The sequence below is a fragment of the Periophthalmus magnuspinnatus genome, chromosome 18, assembly GCF_009829125.3.
Source record: "Periophthalmus magnuspinnatus isolate fPerMag1 chromosome 18, fPerMag1.2.pri, whole genome shotgun sequence".
In the NCBI taxonomy this organism is placed as follows: domain Eukaryota; kingdom Metazoa; phylum Chordata; class Actinopteri; order Gobiiformes; family Gobiidae; genus Periophthalmus; species Periophthalmus magnuspinnatus.
In genome coordinates, this window is record NC_047143.1 from 10,329,835 (window position 1) to 10,347,972 (window position 18,138).

General features: G+C 37.4%; 1 protein-coding gene across 1 annotated transcript in view; it reads right to left on the minus strand.

Annotated features, from left to right (window-relative positions):
• Positions 1–828: 828 nt before the first annotated feature.
• Positions 829–18,138, minus strand: part of tmem102 (transmembrane protein 102) — a 40,682-nt gene continuing 23,372 nt past the window's right edge. Inside the window, exons 3-6 of the mRNA XM_033984005.2 lie at positions 16,469–16,813; positions 11,961–12,154; positions 9,922–10,134; positions 829–5,975 (exon numbers count right to left, since the gene is read on the minus strand). Of these exons, the coding sequence (XP_033839896.1) occupies positions 5,391–5,975; positions 9,922–10,134; positions 11,961–12,154; positions 16,469–16,813 (1,337 nt within the window). The 3' untranslated portion in view covers positions 829–5,390. The remainder of the gene's footprint in view (positions 5,976–9,921; positions 10,135–11,960; positions 12,155–16,468; positions 16,814–18,138) is intronic.

Below are 18,138 nucleotides of genomic sequence, written 5' to 3' on the forward strand. Positions count from 1 at the left end.
CGTCATGTCATGTTTGTGTATATGTTGTTTGTCTGTTTTTCTTGTATGTATATCTATAATTGTTTTTTTTCTAATGATCTGATATATTGCGTTTAGTTCAGAGTTGACACCTTCTGTTGTTTTTGTGTGTATGTGTTGTTAATGTGAATTGCTTTTGAATGTGACACTTGGTTGCTCTGCCGACAAGTTGATGTGAAGGTTCTTTTTGTCTGTTACTGGTCTGTTTTGGAGACTAACTCTAGTGAACTGAGTCGTTTTGCTCTTGTTTTAGCATGGGTTACAGCCTACAGTAGCCCTTATGTTCAGAAAATAAACAACCAGAAGATATTTGCAGTTTTCCTTACACCAGAACACTGCAGTATGATTTAAACTTTCTATTTCCATGGAATCTTACATGTCATGTACCTTCCATCAGATTATGTACACAGCATTGTGCATCTTTATATATATATATATATATATATATATATATATTTTTTTTTTTTATTGCATCTAACATCAACATTTTTTATTATTATTATAAGAAATTATTTTAAATATTTTTAGATCAATTTATTGAAACAGTAAAAATTATAATATTCAAAATAAATATAAATAGTACTATGAAAAACTATAATCACCTGCTTATGCAATCCCATATGAAGCCAGTGCATTCTAATACAAAACACTGGTATCACATCGCCCTCTGTTGGATCATGTGTGTGTTGCACTTTGAATCATACCCTCGGCATACTACAAAATAAATACAAATTTATTTTTTTTTTCAGGATGTAGTGGTTTATTTCATGCTAAAGCTAAAAAATTAATATAAACTTAAGTAATAAATACAGCAGATTATGATGCAAAGAAAACATTTTGCACTGGTTAAAAAATAAGATAAGAAAAGTGAAATAATTCGGTACAAATTGAAATCAGCACTTTTTGAGAATTTGATTACATTCTTTTTGCAGAACTCAGAAATCTGTACACGAGAACGTAAATATGGCAGTAATGAAAAAAGTAGAAACAAGTTGATCAGTAGTAGCATACAGTATAGGATTGATTGGACAGGCTAACTGAAACCAAATTGAAATTACACTCTGAATTGTCGCAGGTAATAGACACCTAATGTGTGTCCCTGTGTGTCAGATGCCCTCCCTGTGTCTCCATAGGGTCTTATTCTGTGTAAAAGCTGCTAACCCTGTAATTTAGGCCTCAACAAACCCGTTCTGAAATGTCCCTGTGTGTCAGATGCCCTCCCTGTGTCCCCATGGGGTCTTTTTCTGTGTAAAAGCTGAAAACCCTGTAGTTTAGAACTCTATAAACATGTTATGAAATGCAATGAATTTGTTTAGCAATTCATATTTCAGTCTTGTCTCAAAAACAATTACATAATTATCAGTCATTTTAAACATTGTGTTTAAAAAAAAAAAAAAAAAAAAAATCAATTTTCATCTGACAAAATAACATTTGCATTAACTTTAATGTACTCAAGTACCATATTTACATATAAAGTGGCAGCCATATTAAAATTAGAGAGTTGAGAACTAAAACCTTTGGGGAAATAACAAAATGTATAAGATCTATTGATTGGTAAAATATGTAAACATGTGCTTTACCAATTTGTCTGCAGTTTTTGTGAACATTTATTTTTAAAAACTAAATCCAAAATCAGAATAGTTTTAATAGTTTTGATTCTGAACTCTCAAATTCATTCATTCCGTTTAGCACAATTCCACTTTGTAAACCAAGGCTGACATTGGTGCTTTGGTTTTCAGTCTCTCAGTAGTATGCACATTCAAACCATTACCTTTTTACCACTCCAAAACAATATGCAAACGTATGTAAACTTGGCTTGTGCTTTTAACCATAGAACTATATCCAATAAGGGTCTCCTGCCTGTGCACTCACAAATGTCAACATTCATGAGTTTGTCCTTCGAAGAAACTCGCAACACTTATATACATTTGAACAGAAAATGAAATACTACAGTAATGAGAAAGAGCTGCAAAAGTAGAGTGTAAACAGATTGTGGAGTACATTTAAGATTCTGTGAGTAACGCCATTCTATGATAATTGAGTAGATTTTACACACAAATATAAACATTGACTTAATGCTATGTTGGATTTCTCTGTTAAAATATATTTTATATTTACTGCAAAAATGAATGTGTCAAAAGGAGTTATTTAGAACATTAATCTTGTATTGAGTAGTTTTTACCTTTTAAAAGATGTATTTAGTAATATAAAAAAATAATAATAATAATGAAAAGTTCAGTTTATCCATTTATATAGGGGGTTCCCCAAAGTGAGGTCTAGTGCCCCCTGTGGGACGAAGCATAAACCATGGTGGAGTACATCTACGTACATCTTTAGGGTAGTTTAACCTATTCAAAGTATAATATTCACAATGCAATTTTAAAGGCACTGTAGCTGATTTTTTATTTACCATTTTAAACTACAGTGTTGAGTTTACAATTACTTTTCACAGCTCTCAGAGACCAAAGACTACAACTAGGCTGCTAACACATACTTCCTGATTCTCCGCCTTCTAATTAGATGCATACAGCACACTTGTAACTTATTTTGACCTCAAGAGCTGCTTATATAATATATCTGTAGTGGGGCAAATTTTGCTCAAATACATGGGGGGGGGGGGGGGGGAATCAGGTACAAGGCCTTTAACTTGCATAGGAATATCTTATTTGCTGTGTTAAGAGAACACCCATTTCAGAGTTACAAGTTATAAAGACTCCTGTCCCTCATGTCCCCACGTCCCCCTGCAGAGACCAGTGTGTCTGCTGAAAGGAGATAGGGGGCAGAACTAACTCACTCCAGTCCACGCTTCACTGGGACACTACAGAACAAGGCATTTCAAACCAGCTACAGCCAGACAATAGCTAACTAGCACACCTAGCATATAGATGCCAACATGGAAGTGATGAGTAAAAAGTGCACTTGCATTTTGATGTTTCACTTAATAAGTCAATATTCATCAAAACATCATGAATCAAATTGTAAAAAAAAAAAATGAATGAGTTTTAAAATGCCAAAATGTTGATTGTGTGTAGGATTTTTTGCAACTTATTCTTACAAAACAATACATTGGCCAGAGTTTTGTGTCAACAATGAAAATTTTCCAAACTGTAAATAGCAATGGCAAGAAAATACAACCTTGAGATCTTCCACCAAAGGTTTACCCAAGCTAAAATTAAAATCTAGCTTTAGTTGTGTTCATTTTGTCTTCATTTTTTACACTGCTTAACTGTACATAAAAATTGCACATTTGTAATCATCAAAATGCAAGTACTTACAACTATGATATATTCAAGACTTTCAGTACATTGCATGGTACCCATCTTTGAGTTATTATTACAAAAACACAAAAAATAAAATAAAAATCAACATTCTACTTCTATATTTTGTACATTAATAGCTCTTTGGTGCGCACTATAGCCCGATTTTGCGAAAGAAATTAACTTTTTTTTTTAAATTCAGCAGCACAAAAAATGACAGTAAAACTTAAAGACTTCTAAGAATACCTGAGAAAGATCAAAACAGTGAAAAACAGATAGCATCAGATGAGCTAAGAGAGAGAGAGAAAGAGAGAGAGAGAGAGAAAGAGGCTTAAACTCGACGTTGTTACAAAAGTCCAAACATTACATTCTGTTTCATCAGCTCACCTAGTCCTGCTCATTTCACCCAATCAGATCTCAGGCAATAAAGGGGACTTCAAAATACATTGTGTTCATGAGATGTTATTGCATTCTGAAGAGCCACAGGATTGAAATTAAGATGGGGGGCAGAATTTTTGGTTAAACATGAATATCAAAAAGTTAATTAAAATACCTGGTTTCTGGTTAAAGGTAGGGTAACATTTTGATTTTGAAATCCATAAACATGACCAATGTTCTGGTTCTCAAAATGATCATCCAAGCAGAAAGCAGAATGAACCTCACATGAGTGTCTCATTTGGGTTGCAAGTTTCAATGTTGAAATCCAGCTGGTGTAAACCTAAAAGGTCTCTCTGATCTGAATCGTCACTACCTAAACCCAAAAGTTGTGGGCTTGTGAGTTTGGTTAAATTATCACGTGTCAAAATCTAGCAGTCTTATTCAATCAAAAAGGTTGACAGTTTGACAAATATCTCTTGACAGGACTTTAAGCCGCTAGATTTAATAGTGTGACCCAGATGTGGAAGATTCAGCATTTGTAGATTTTTTATCAATATAAAAAAAAATAATAATAATATCTGTTGGCTCTTTCATGCCATCTTTGATTTTAACAAATTCTAGAACACTAACCCATTTGCTTCGTACCAGAGCTGATGAGTTTCATTAAGGCCAGTTCATCAGGCAGTGGGGCGTATCCAAGACAACGACCCCTCTTCTTCTCCACCTAATTTGTGCAATATTAGCCCGATTAGACAAGGTTACCAAAAAGTTCATTTGGTTTGTTAAAGTCAGGCTTGCACTTGCACTTGGATTGTTCAGTGTTACAGCAGGGGGCAGCAGAGTTCACCGCCCTGACATGTGTATGAAATGTTCACTTTGTTGCGGCTACATTAGGGAAGTCAGTATTTACCAACTTTACTATTAGTATTATTAGTTGTAGATGTCACAGTACTATAATCGTACAAATCTTAGCAACAATATCTGATTTTGAGGATATATACTGCAAAACATAATAAATACATTTGTAAATATCAAGAAAAATACAGTGTCCCCTTGGTTAAATATTGTAGGTAAGTTTTGGTGCGTTCCAGGCAACTGGTAAGTGAGATATTTCTCACCTACGACTTGAAAAAATGCCTTGCAAGTTCCTTCAACTGGTGAATCACATTTGTAAATTGTTGACTGGAGGACTCCCACTTCACACGAGTTAAACTGTGCTGCATTACAATGATCATGAGCACAAAAAGTGGTTCTGCGTGGATAACCACCACTTAATGTAAACATTTGATACAGGCCAAATCTGTCAATATTCTGCGACATTCATATAACGTTTATATTTCTTTAACCTACAGTTAAGCATTAGCCATATTGTTTACAGTTAATTCTGAGCTACCATGTACATCCATGTCTGGAACGCTCTGAGGTCAAAAGTCAGCTGTTCATTTGGGCAATATCTGACCTCCCAGTTGCCTGAAATGCAGCATTTGTGTACTTTTTGGAGACTATATATAATGCTGCAATGTTAGCAAAAAGTAAAAAATAATAAAATCAAAAAACTCAAAATCATCAAAATTATACTACATCTCTCTTTTGTCAATGGGACTATTTTATACTAAAACATGAATAAACAAATGTTGGATTTTGTTGTTGCTCATGGTATATCATATCAATCATAACAATTGTAGAACATTTTAATATTCATACACTCTATTACTGTACCATTTCTACCATTTCTCTTTAGTAAAACTTATCATCAATTCTGAAATGCGGCCGTGTTACATCATCGGGATTTAGAAACACCGATATGGATTTGCCGGGGTTTTCTGTGACTAGCTGCTGCAGTCTTTGCGCTAGCTTATCCTCCGATGGAGATATGATCCCGTTTGACTGATGCCCTGGTGACCCATGTCCGTTAGCATTAGCCATTAGCTCCTTTTTTAGCTGCCCTGCCTGCTGCGCTGCGCGGAGGTGCTCCAGTGGGTCCGACCTCACGCACGCCAACTTACGTGCTATGAACAATGCCTGACTGTCGGACAGGTGCTCTAGCATGTTGCACTGTGGTAGGAAGTAGTTGGGACAGTTTTTGCTCAGGATGCAGTGGGCCAGGTCATCAAGGAGGCCCAACATGAGGCGCCCGGGGGTGTCGGGGTGGGGGCAGGAGAGATAGGCTGACGGGAGACGGTCACATGCCCAGAAGAGGAGGGTGCGGAGATGGTACAGGCTGAGGCCGGAGCGCGGGCGAGCTAGCACAGGAGCTAAGATGGATTTAGCTGCTTGGAAGGCCTGGGCCATGGGGTAAGGGATGCATTTCTTCAGCTGGACCTGGGGAGAAGGAAAACAAAGTCAAATTTTATGGATGATGATCACACCAGTCAAAAAGTTTGGACACACCTTCTTATTCAATGCTTTGCCTTTATGTGTACTACTTTCTACACTGCAGATAAATATAAACATTGTATATATGAAGAAACGTGGCGAATTTTGCATCAAAGAAAAAATGTCTCAAAATAAGTTTTATATTTCAGATTCTGACTCCTCAAACTTGCCACACTTTGCTTTGTCAATAGTGCTGCAAAACCTTTGGCCTTCTCTCAGTGAGCTTCATGATTAAGTCTCCTATAATAGTTTTCACTTCACAGGTATGCTTTGTCATGGTTCATTGGTGAAATGCCAAGAGTGTGTAAAGCAAAGCAAAGGGTGGGTTATTTTACACTTTTTTGTTTACTACATCCCATGTGTTCATTCATAGTTGTGATGCCTTCAGTGAAAAACCTACAATGTGAAAAATCAATTGAAAAAATATGCCCAAACCACTGACTGGTAGTGTAACTAGACTAAACTCATGGCTCCAGTTGAGGCCAATACTTTCGATGAGCCAAACTAAAGGAAATAAATTAAGCTTTGTATAAAAACTGTAGTGCAGAGATTAACTTAATAGTAATTAAATAAACGATTTGGGAAAAAAACCAAAAAAAACAACAACAAAAAAACATCTGCAGAGATAATTGCCTTTTGGTGCCATGAAAAAAAGCAACATTAATCTTCACAATGGGCTTAGCCAGAATGATCATTTACCGGTAACTGGCTAGAAAATCATCAGATTCCTTTTTTTCTCCCAGAATAATTATAACAAAAATGTGACATCATTTATGAACCTATATTATCCAAAATTGACTCTTGTGAGCTTTAAGCCATGTTATAATGTTATCTCATCAAAAAAATTAATTTGGCACATTTTTGAGTGATATTTTATTCCCTTTATCATTATTCTGTCCACATCTTCAAAGTTCCACCTTGTGATGTCATGACACAGCTTTAATTTAACAGTTAAAAGCTACCTTTTACCTTTTGTTCAGTAAAGATTGCCAATTCCAGGGCAGAAATGATCCAAAAGGTTCTAGTGAAGGTGTATGGAGTTTAAAAACACACAAAAAAACTCTTCCTGTATTACCACATGACATCATTAGGTGGAACAGAGTGTGGGAGAAGAAATTCAGCTTAAATATGCAGGATTTGTGTGTTACATGTTTGAATAGGAGAAAACACAATTGCAGGTTTGTTTGCAATGAGGAAACAACATTATAACATAGATCAGTAAATAGGGCAATATAAGTTAAAAAACAAAACAAAACTAAAAATACCATTTTGGACTATAAGGACTATTTTTTCCCACGCTTTGAACCCTGCAGCTTATACAACGGTGCGACTAATTTATAGATTTTTACTGGGCTGATGGCCACTGGATGCACATCATGCACACACTCTCATCACAGAAAACACACGAAGAAATGTATATGATGCAGCTTTTAAGTTAAAGACAATCGTTTTGGGCTCAAAGAAGGAAATAGAGCCAATGCACTTAAGTTTAGCATCAGTGAATCGATGGTGTAACGTTGGAGGCGACCGCGGAAAGAACTTAGTCAATGTAAAAGGACGACAAAGCTCTCAGAGGAAACCAAAGCAGATCGTGCCATTTTATTTTCTAAACATGCATGCATGTTCATGTTGATGGCATGTTGGTGAAGTACTTCAGATTTTCAGGCACAGTTAGAAAGCGAGCGTGTGTTAAATTAAAAAAAATAAAATAAAATAATAATAATCATCTTTCTGTGTAAATATCTCAAGTTACAACGTATTTGTAACATGCAGCTTATATTCCTATAAGCCTATATATGTACAAAATGAATTATGTTTTAATATTTAGCCGGTGCAGCCTATATGTGTACAAAATGAATTATCTTTTAATATTTTCGCTGGCGTGGCGTATATTCAGGTGCAGTCAATAGTCTGAAATTTACAGAAAATGTACTGAAAAACAAGGATCACAATCACAAATAAATAGGGAAAGGTTTGAATCAGCTACCATCTGGTGGTGGGTATACGGTTAACCCACTGTACCACTGCTACACAAATATTTTTACATCCTAGAGAGCACATATGCATTATTTGTATTGTTATTGGCCTTTAAACACACTCTTGAGTACTTTTGCTTTGGCATCTCATGTTTTAGAACTTAAAATACTTACTATCTTCTGACAATAGACACCTTGCTCCACCACTTGCACTCCCTTTACTGGGAACTGGGGTTACGATGCCATCAACTGGCAGCGGAAGGAATTACATTTGAAAAATTGTAACAACCTAAAAACAACTAGGGTTAGTAACTTTTGGCATGATAACAGAAACACACAGTTGCAATGATTTGTGGACTGAAAAACAGCTCAGGAGACCTACAGATCTTTGCCTGTGACACAGCAATACTGGAAAATTTTAAATGCTTTGTTTTTTACTGGGGTTTAGAAGGAACAGACTTACTAAACAATGATTCATCAAACAAGAGTGAATAAAGCAAAATACAACTCCAAGTATGTTTTTGATGAAGGAACAAAATGGCTAAAAGTTAAATAAGTCAATTTTGCCTAATATAGGGAAATTTGAGTTTTAGTCTGTTGGGATGTAAAACCCAGAGGCAGTAGTCGAGATCAAAACAGAATCAAAGGATGGCTAGTTCCAAAAATGAAAACTAAAAAAAAAAAAAAAAAAAAAAAATGTATCAAGTCTCCATGCTCTGTTTCCCAAAGTGACAAGACCAATACAATATAAAAGGAACAAAATATTACAGTTCTCCAATGAATATACAGTTGCCAATTCCAACATAAAACCAGAGTCGAGGCCAACAAATGAGTTTATTATCTCAATCCCATTTCTATTTCTATTGTTTTGTACCAGCGCATCCAGAGCAGACAAAGACAGTTTGTTTTGACAGTTTAGAAAATATGAAATTGCAAAAACTGAAGAAAATGGCAACTAACTTGGGAGAATACTAGAATAAAAAGATATGCTGCAGAACAGTTATTCCTTTATTTTGATCTTGAAGAAATTACATCTTCTACGTCTTAATCCTTTCTAAATACAACATTTTAAATCAAAGTAGCCTTTTTACCAATACTGTTAGCCTACACGTTGTACTTTAATAATTATAGTATTGGTATGGATAACAACTGTAATGCAGATTTATTCTTAAGTACAAAAAAACTGACATGACATACAATGACAAATCCAATTGGTTTAAATCTAAAATGATTCAATCTGATCCTAAACCCCAGGAGCGGCAGCCAATCAATAATCAGTGCTAGTGCAGCCTTTGCAGATCAGAGAGTGAATGACCTTGTCTTGATGGAGATATTATTGGTGGAATGTGATGATATCATACTCTCAGCCCAGGGGCAAGAGCCAGATTTTCCTATTGGTAACATTGTACTTGTACATTGTACTTCCATGAAAGATCTATATAAGGTAAAAGATTCACAAATATTGAACCTGATAATTTTTATTAGTGACTAGACCCAGTAACATCTTACATATCAGCATTTTAACAATATAAATTTTCTCTACCCAGCGTCTGTATTAAATATTATTGGCTTGTGGAATGTTTTGATGCGAAACCCTGCAATTGGCAAAGCAATTGCAGGGTTTCAATTAGGTGTTTTTGTTTTTTTTTCTTTTTAATTTTAAACGATAAAACATGTGATAAAGTAAATACTAAATACATGAGTTATACTGCTAGTTTTACATAGTTTGATAAAATTAAGGTATGTATAAAAATGTTGCATTCTCCCGCCAAAGCAATTCATCCTCATTGAATACTGTGGAACATTTCAGGCAACACAATATCTTCATCACAGAGACTAAGTAGCAAACCCCTTCCCAGAAAAGTTACATCGTTCATCTTTAACTTTAACATGGTTAGCATTGTATTTGGACTGACCTCGCTGCGGGAGAAGGCCAGTCTCCATTCACGGTCCGCTCTGCCTCCTGCTGGCGCACAGCAGGGCAGCAGGTAGAAGCCCGAGATGGCCTCCTCCTCTGTGATCTTTCCATCCCAGAAGTGGTTTGCCGTGAGCCAACCCTGAGCCACCGCAGGCCAACCCCGAAAAGAGACTACAGGGAGGAGGTCGTACAGGACACGACTGGAGCCCGCCTACCACAAGAGACACACTGTTATCAACTCATGAAAGACATTTGAACAGAATTTAGCTTCTTTGAAGGTTTGGGTGTCAAGTATGAAATGATCATGTTTGCTAGAATTTGGCATATTTACACTGTAAAGCCCGACACACACCAGAGCTCATAGTCAAATGACGTGAGTCAAGTGCATATGTAAACACACACTGAACGCCCATCATGACTCTTAAACAGGATTTAACATAACTTTTGGGGTGGCTTTGAATAGGAGTGCAGTGCCATCTGCATACTGACTTCCTCAGAACTGTATCGCAGGCATGAGAGAGTTGGTACGCCCCCTCTCCCCTCATCAATTACAGTCTGATGAGCACGTTCCCGGATCTCAATGGCCTCCCTGATCCAACAATGGTACTTGTTGCTCTCTGTGCCAATGACCTATGAAGCTTTGTCTCAATCCATGAGATGGGTTTCCCTCTTGCTGTGTTTTAATATTGGGCTCTTAAGCTGTTCAGTGGCTTGGGAGCATTTTTTGGTTGTTTCATTTTTATTCAGTTTTGTGTTTTTTTTTTTTTTTTCTTCCCGTGTTGAAGGCTCTGCCTGCTTCACCTATGTGTGACTTTTATATTTTATATTTCATTTATTACACTGCATTTGCGGTGTATTTTGTCCTCGAGGTGCACCAGTAGCTGTTGTAGTTTTTTGTGAGGCTTGACAGGAGTACATGTTATTTTTGTTTATGGCCCGTTGTTTTTTGTTGTTTTGTTTTTTTTCCCTTTATGCCCCTGATATATTGCAGTGTTGTTGTTTTACTGTGCCTGCGGTTTCCCTTTGTTTATGGTCCATTTTGGATATTTGCAGGTTTTTTTTTTTTGGTTTTTTTTTTAACATAGTGGTGATAAATTCCTGAGTGAATTTGTTGTGGTCTATCTCATGGTCTGTGTGTGTTCTGATTTGATTTATTTCAAGGATGTCATCCATGTATCTCTTCCACAGAGAGAGACTGCAGTGTAGAGATGCCGTTTTGAGGACCCACTCTTCAAGATCTTCCATGAGGAAGCTGCTAATGATGGCAGACAATGGGTCACCAATCACAAATCCCTCCTTTTGCCTGTAGATGGCTTCTTTGTATTAGAGAAGTGGATGTGGATTCAAATTCTAATAACTGTGATGTCCTTGGCTGTGAGTGTGGACCTTCAGTGTAATGCTTTATCTGCTTTAAGGCGGCGTGCACAATGTGGATGGTGTCCAATATGGGACATTTTGTAAATCATGAGACCACATCGTGCAAAAAGGAATATTTCTGCTTTTAGCATTCTGACATATTTTAATTCTTCTGCTTGACATTTGATATCAATTTTGATACTACATTAAGCTTTTGTTAAAATAAAGCTCAGATTAAAGTCTAATACTATCTGATCAGAAAGAACTGACTCTTACTGATTTTTACTGTAAAGTCCCTCTCAAATAACATTAGTCACAAGCTAGCATTCATCATAGGCATGGAAAATGTGTTGTTCAAATCTTGAGTTTTCTTAAAACTTTTTTGGCTGTGTTTTCTAACATATGTGCATTGTATCTCTATGGTAACAGCGGAACATTTCACCGTACACATAAATACAGAACACCCCCAGTGTGATGTCATTGCATAGTATCAACAGTAGTCAGATAATGACTAAAAAGCCTTCTTTAAGATATGGGGGTTGCCTTATTTGAGCCAGTATCTGCACTAAAAAAGAAGGGGAAAAAATCCCTTGAGTATCTAGTTTTGATACAAGTATCACAAATCAGAGGGCAACGATACTAAAACTGGTGACAACCCTAGCAGGATTATGTATTTAGTACCTGTAGGATGATTGTGGTGAGGGGCCCATTGCGCTCCAGTCTCTCCGGGGTGGGTATGCCTCTCTGTGGGCTTCTCCTCAGCTCCTCCACGGCCTCCCGGACAACCCCCCAGAACCAGTCTGTGACCAGGGCGGGCGAGAAGTAACAGCCATCCAGGGCCTGTGGAGAGCCCAGCGAGGGAGGCACGCCTTTACCTGGGACAGAGACACAGCTGGGTCAGATTTGCCATTTTTGTTTGCAACTACGTCTAAAGGTGTATATTTTCGGGTGGGGGTGTGCCACAGTATGGCATTAAACTTATCAATCTTGCATTGGTTAATTAAAAGGTATTTGTATTGCTCATGTTTACTGTGAGTGGGGTTGCCTCTCCACAGATCTGCTCTGTAACTTTGCCTGAGCAGAGAAGGGTGCTTATTCAAGGTAAAGTAGTAAGAAAGAGTGCTCAGATATCATTTGGTACCAAAACAGGTATCAAAACTACATACATTTTAGAATTAGACACTGATAAATGGACATAAATAGGACAAGGTTGAACCTTTCATCAAATTAGATTTTTGGTATTCTGGGCATTTGAATCTTATATATAAATATACAGACATATTTTCATACATTTTAAATGGAACTGTATGCAGCTAGCATTCTTTTTTCTTTTTTTTTATCTTAGAACAATTAGAACTACTGCTTCATGACAAGGAGGAACAGGAGATGTAGACAGACTAATAATAAAGGATTACTCAAACAAAACACAACTCCAGGTATGTTTTTGCTGAGGTAACAACATTATTATACAGCTAAAAGCCAGTTTCGAGCAATACAGGACCTTTAACCTACAGATACAGGAAACATGCAATTTTTTTGTCATTCTCAGTATATATGGACAGGCCATGCCTCATGTGAAAGCTCAGAATGTCCAGAATTCACTCACTGAAGTGCAGAGATCAGTCAAGTTTAAGAAATGTAAAATCAAAACCTTACATGCAGTTCCATTAAAGCAGAGGTGCCCAAACTTTTTTTTATCGAGGGCCACATCTCAAAACATATTCGAAGCGGAGGGCCACAGACCAGTGATCGATGCAGCGCGGTTCTTTAAACACAACTTTGACGGAGCCACTGCATATTAATAAGTCTTGAAATACATTATTTTTGGTTAAAAGTACTGCTTATGATCAATTGGGCCAGTTCAGCAGGAGGCTTGGGGGCTGATAAAAATTGGTCCGAGGGCCGCATTTGGCCCCCGGGCCTTAGTTTGGACACCCCTGCTTTAAAGAAAAAAATATCCAAATTACACACACAAAAATGACTTGATGCTGGCATATCTTTGAAGTTTAAAGTAGAGTCAATATGATGTCAGCTTACATAACACTGCAATATGTCTTTGCAAAATATTTATACCAGATATTGATGAACACATTTTGTAATATTTGTGATACTTGGATAATAGCAGAAGATGACTTGCCTGAGAGGTTCTATTGCCTTTATTGACCCAACCAGCCAAGTCTGAACCTCAAGGAAAAATCTAGCCATATTGTGGCGTAGGGATACAGTTTTAACTCTCGCATCAGGGACTAGCAACACAGAATAACATTTATTTATCAGAACAAAGAGCAGGTTGAAAACAGACCACAAGTAATGTAGCCTGTGAGATGTATTGATTTTCCAGTGTGGCATCTCTACTCCCTTTAAAAGCACCTTTTTCTTTAATGCATGCAATAAAAACAACGAGGAGGAGATACAGGGGATAAAGTTACCTTTTTTTTGTGTTAAAGAACATGTTATATATTCTTGTGGATTTAATACTTTTAAACATGGGATAAGTATTTCACATTTTCTAAATTAAAGAGGGGGTATTTACTTATTTTACATTTTTGGATCAACATGTTATCTTTTAGTATTTAGTATATTGTTTTCTGTGAATATAGAATTTTCTAACATGTTTTATAAGTTTCACTTTAGTTTTTGATGCCTTGAGTCTAGCATGCATCCTGCTAATGAAGCTACTGCACATCGCATCAGGTTTGTGAAGTTGTGTACAGTTTTGCAACTTGTTTTAGTATATCTATGGAGAGTTGTGTGGGAGCGCGGATGACTTGGGCTTAAGGGATGAACATTGGACAGAATGTTCCTTTTTTTGCATAATAATGTCTGCATTTGGAAAATATACACCTCCACATTGGAGCTCTGTCTGTTTAAGAAAGTAAACAACTTAAGTAATTTACTGTGACTGCCTTGCTAATAAAGCGATGCACTCATTGTAAACACAATTTGATTCCAGAAGGAGTCTGGTGATGGTTTATGGGCTTAAAATCTGCATAGGAGAAGCCTGGAGTTTTATCCATGACTCAACTAAACAGGTAAAATGTAAACTGAGCGTTTTTGAGTGCTCAGAAAAGACTGGTTTGGATGAATGAATTACTGAAACAAGCCTGAATGAAACAAAATACAACCCCAGGTATGTTTTTGATGAGGGGACAAACTGTGTTGTAATGTAATGTAGGTATTCAGTACTGGTGAGTAGGACACTAACTAAAGCAGAATAATTTGACCATCTTCCCCAGCTCCCTTACCATTCTGAATTTTCTACAGGACAAATGAACACAAAAGCCGCTCTAATAGGCTCTGTGTGGTTGGTAAGCAGGTAGCATTTTAATCACTCAGATGAATGGTGTATCAGATCCCAGCTCTGTGCATTATATTTCATGCTCCAGTGGGCCCTTGTTTACCTTGGTGCTCTGAGGAACATTTATTATGCATCCAGTCTGCAACCAACTGTTGTTTTGCACCAAAGACAAAAAAAATCACTGAAGAAGATTAAGATTATTAACTGATGTAGTGTTTTAAAAGTTTAAATCACTTCCCAAATGTATCCTTAAAGGCCCTGTACACATTTTTTCCCCATGCATTTGAGCAAAGTACAGACACAGTAAAGATATATTGTATAAGCAGCTCTTAAGGTAAAAATAAGTCAGCTGTGTCGTGTCTGCGTCTAATAAATAATAAATAATAAATAAAGCGTTTTATTGTTCCATAAGCAGAAGTGCGTGCTGGCATTCTAATTGTTAGAACTAATAAATTTTTATGTGCTTGTCACAACTTTCAGGGACCAGAGCAGAGTTTTGTAGCCATGATAATGCTAACAACATGCTAACACACACTTCCTGATTGTTGGACAATAAAATGCTTTGTAATTTGATGCAGACAGTACACGGGATACATGGGGTAAAAAAATCGATGCTACAGTCCGATCATATAAGGAGCTTTTGAACTTTCTCACTGTTGACTCTCACTTGTGAATGTGTCTGCGCTCATTTTCTATACCGGTGTTTCGGCTCTCAGCAATCTCAAAGCTTAAAGCAATGGCCAGTCTCAGCAGAGGGTCGAGACAAAGGAGCTGGTTCAAAATATCACGCATCAAATGTTCTCGAAAATTTTGATGCTTTTTGTCTTTTCTCTCCCTATCCCACTCTCTCTCCCTCTCTTTTGTATTGTATAGTCTGGGGCATCAGCAAAGACAATCACAAACATTTTGGCAATGCTCCGGAAAAGGGAGAATTTTCCTAACAATAAATACATATAGTCCTTGGAAACGTGTACGGTGAATGTAATCTTGTTAGCAGTGTGTAAGACTTTGATTTGATAAACTCGACCTATCCGTGTCCCCAGATACAAGGTAAAGATAACTCTAATGCGGATTTATTCTTAATTACAGAAACATTTTACAGAATGTTCCATTTATTTATGTCATAATTTGGCGTTTCAATTCTCAAGACAATTATGCAATCAGAAAGCAGAATCAGCCTCACATGAGTCATTTGGGTAGCCAGTTTCAATGCTGAAATCCAGTTGGTTTAAACTTGAACATAAAAACTCTGATCTGAATCATCACTACCTAAACCCCAGTACCTGCTGTGAATCATTAATCAGTGCTAGTGCAGCCTCTGCAGCTCACTGAGTGAATTCTGGAGGTTCTGAGCTTTCACATGAAACATGGTCTATCCGTATACTGAGTATTAGAAAAACTTGTATGTGTCCTCTATCTGCAGATTGAAAGGATAGTATGTAACATTATGTGGGTGGAACGTCAACTGCAAGATTCCATGGAAATAGAAAAATAAAACATACTTTATAACATTCTCCATGGCAATAGATAAGTTTAATGCCGTACTGTGGAATATTTTAGACAAAGAAACAGTTAAAACTTAACACAAATAAGCGTCAGGTTTGTGGAGATGCAAGCATATGTCACAGTAAGGACACATGTTTCCCTATGTTTTTCAGTGGAACAAAGACATCCATGATGAAAAAATAAAACTTACTTTTATTTTTTGTCTATTTCTTGGCAAAAAAAAAGTTACATGCTGGAGCTTGTTGTGTTGTAGTAGTTGTTTTTTTTTTGTTTCTTTTTTTTAACCATATGGGTGCAGACAACATGCAGTTCCTTACAAACACTGTTAATGTCAATAATCTGGATTAAAATTGAAACTGAAATTAAATGCACGTTCCTCACATACCTCCTTCCTCCTCCTCCTCCCCCTGCTCTTCCTCCTCCTGGCTCTGCCCCCCCTCTTCCTCGCAGCACACGCTCCAGCGGGACAGCACAGCATTGTCACAGAGGCGCAGGCTAAGCCAGGAGTGGCAGGGTGGGGAGTGGCGCATGTCCAGGGTGACGGGCTGGTTGCGGTCGTGGAGCTTGAGCGCAGGCACGAGCAGGGTAAAGTCCAGGTGGAAGTCGGCTCCTTTGGCATAGTTGCCCAGGTCCGAGGGGTTGAGATCGAGCACGCCGTCACGCGCCCCACCGGACAGCAGCAGGTACTCGTTGGCCACCGGGAGGCGCTGGTCAATTTTCTGGACAAGACCTAGAACGCAAAAAAACCCCAGATTGTTATAATTACCATGAGTTGAATATACTGTCAAAACCAGCCTTGGAGAGATTTATCCATGCATTTATCTCCAGTAGGTTAGACTACTGCAATGGCCTGCTCACTGGCCTCTCCAAATGTGCATTAAGACAGCAGTACATCCAGAACACTGCTGCTTGGGTCCTGATTAAAACTAGGAAGTACGAGCACATAAATCCTGTGCTCAGGTCTCTGCACTGGCTTCCTGTGGCTCAGAGAACAGACTTTAAAGCAGCTCTGCTTGTGTACAAGTCTCTCCATGGCCTAGCACCAAAGTAAATCTCCAACATGTTAGTGCCATATCAACCATCTCGCACTTTGACTTCAGGGACCGGCCTGCTACTGGTGCCCAGAGTCAGGACTAAACATGGGGAATCAGCATTTTGGTTTTATGCAGCTAAAACCTGGAACAATCTTCCTGAAGATGTGAGACAGGCCTCTACTTTGACAAAGTTTAAACCCAGGCTCAAAACAGTTCTGTTTAGCTGTGTATGACTGAAAGGTTTTTATTCTGCACTTTTCCCCTTTAATATTAATCTTATGATTATTTGTGATTATGTATGTTTTGATTTGTTGTATTGTGATTTTAATGTCTTTTTTTTATTCTGTAAAGCACTTTGAATCACCTTGTGTACGAATTGTGCTACACAAACTTGCCTTGCCTTACCTTGAATGGTTTTGAAAACGTATCCAATTGTGAGTACAATGCTGCAATTCAGATGACACCACAGCATTCCATTAGGGCTGTAGGCCTTTAGTCATTTAGTCGATTTATTGATCAGTGGAGTCTTAGTTGAGTTGACAACTTTTATTTACATTATAAAGATGTTTATGGAACTACAGCAGAAAGGAGGACTGAGAAAGTTGGCTGAAGGTTTGGGATTTTTTGCTATCTATATGAAAAAAAAAACAGATTAAACTCACATAAACATATCAAAATTTAAAAAAAAAACTCATGGAGGTCTAGTCTTGTGAGTCCAGTTTGGATCAGGCATACAGAGATACATAATCACTTCTTTGCCATGCCCCCTTTTTAGTTGACTAATTGACTAAAAGACATGTCTTTAGTCAACCGAGAATGTCTTTAGTCAAATACAGCCCTACATTCTATTGACCAATAATATTCAAAACATATGGGGTGCAGGTAAAATGCATTCATTAAAAAGGTACCGTATGTAACTTTCTGGAGGTGGCAAGTCACCTGCATCACTTGCCATGGAAATGGAAAGTTAAAACCATACTTCGGAACATTGTCCATGATAGACAGGTTTATGTCATACTGT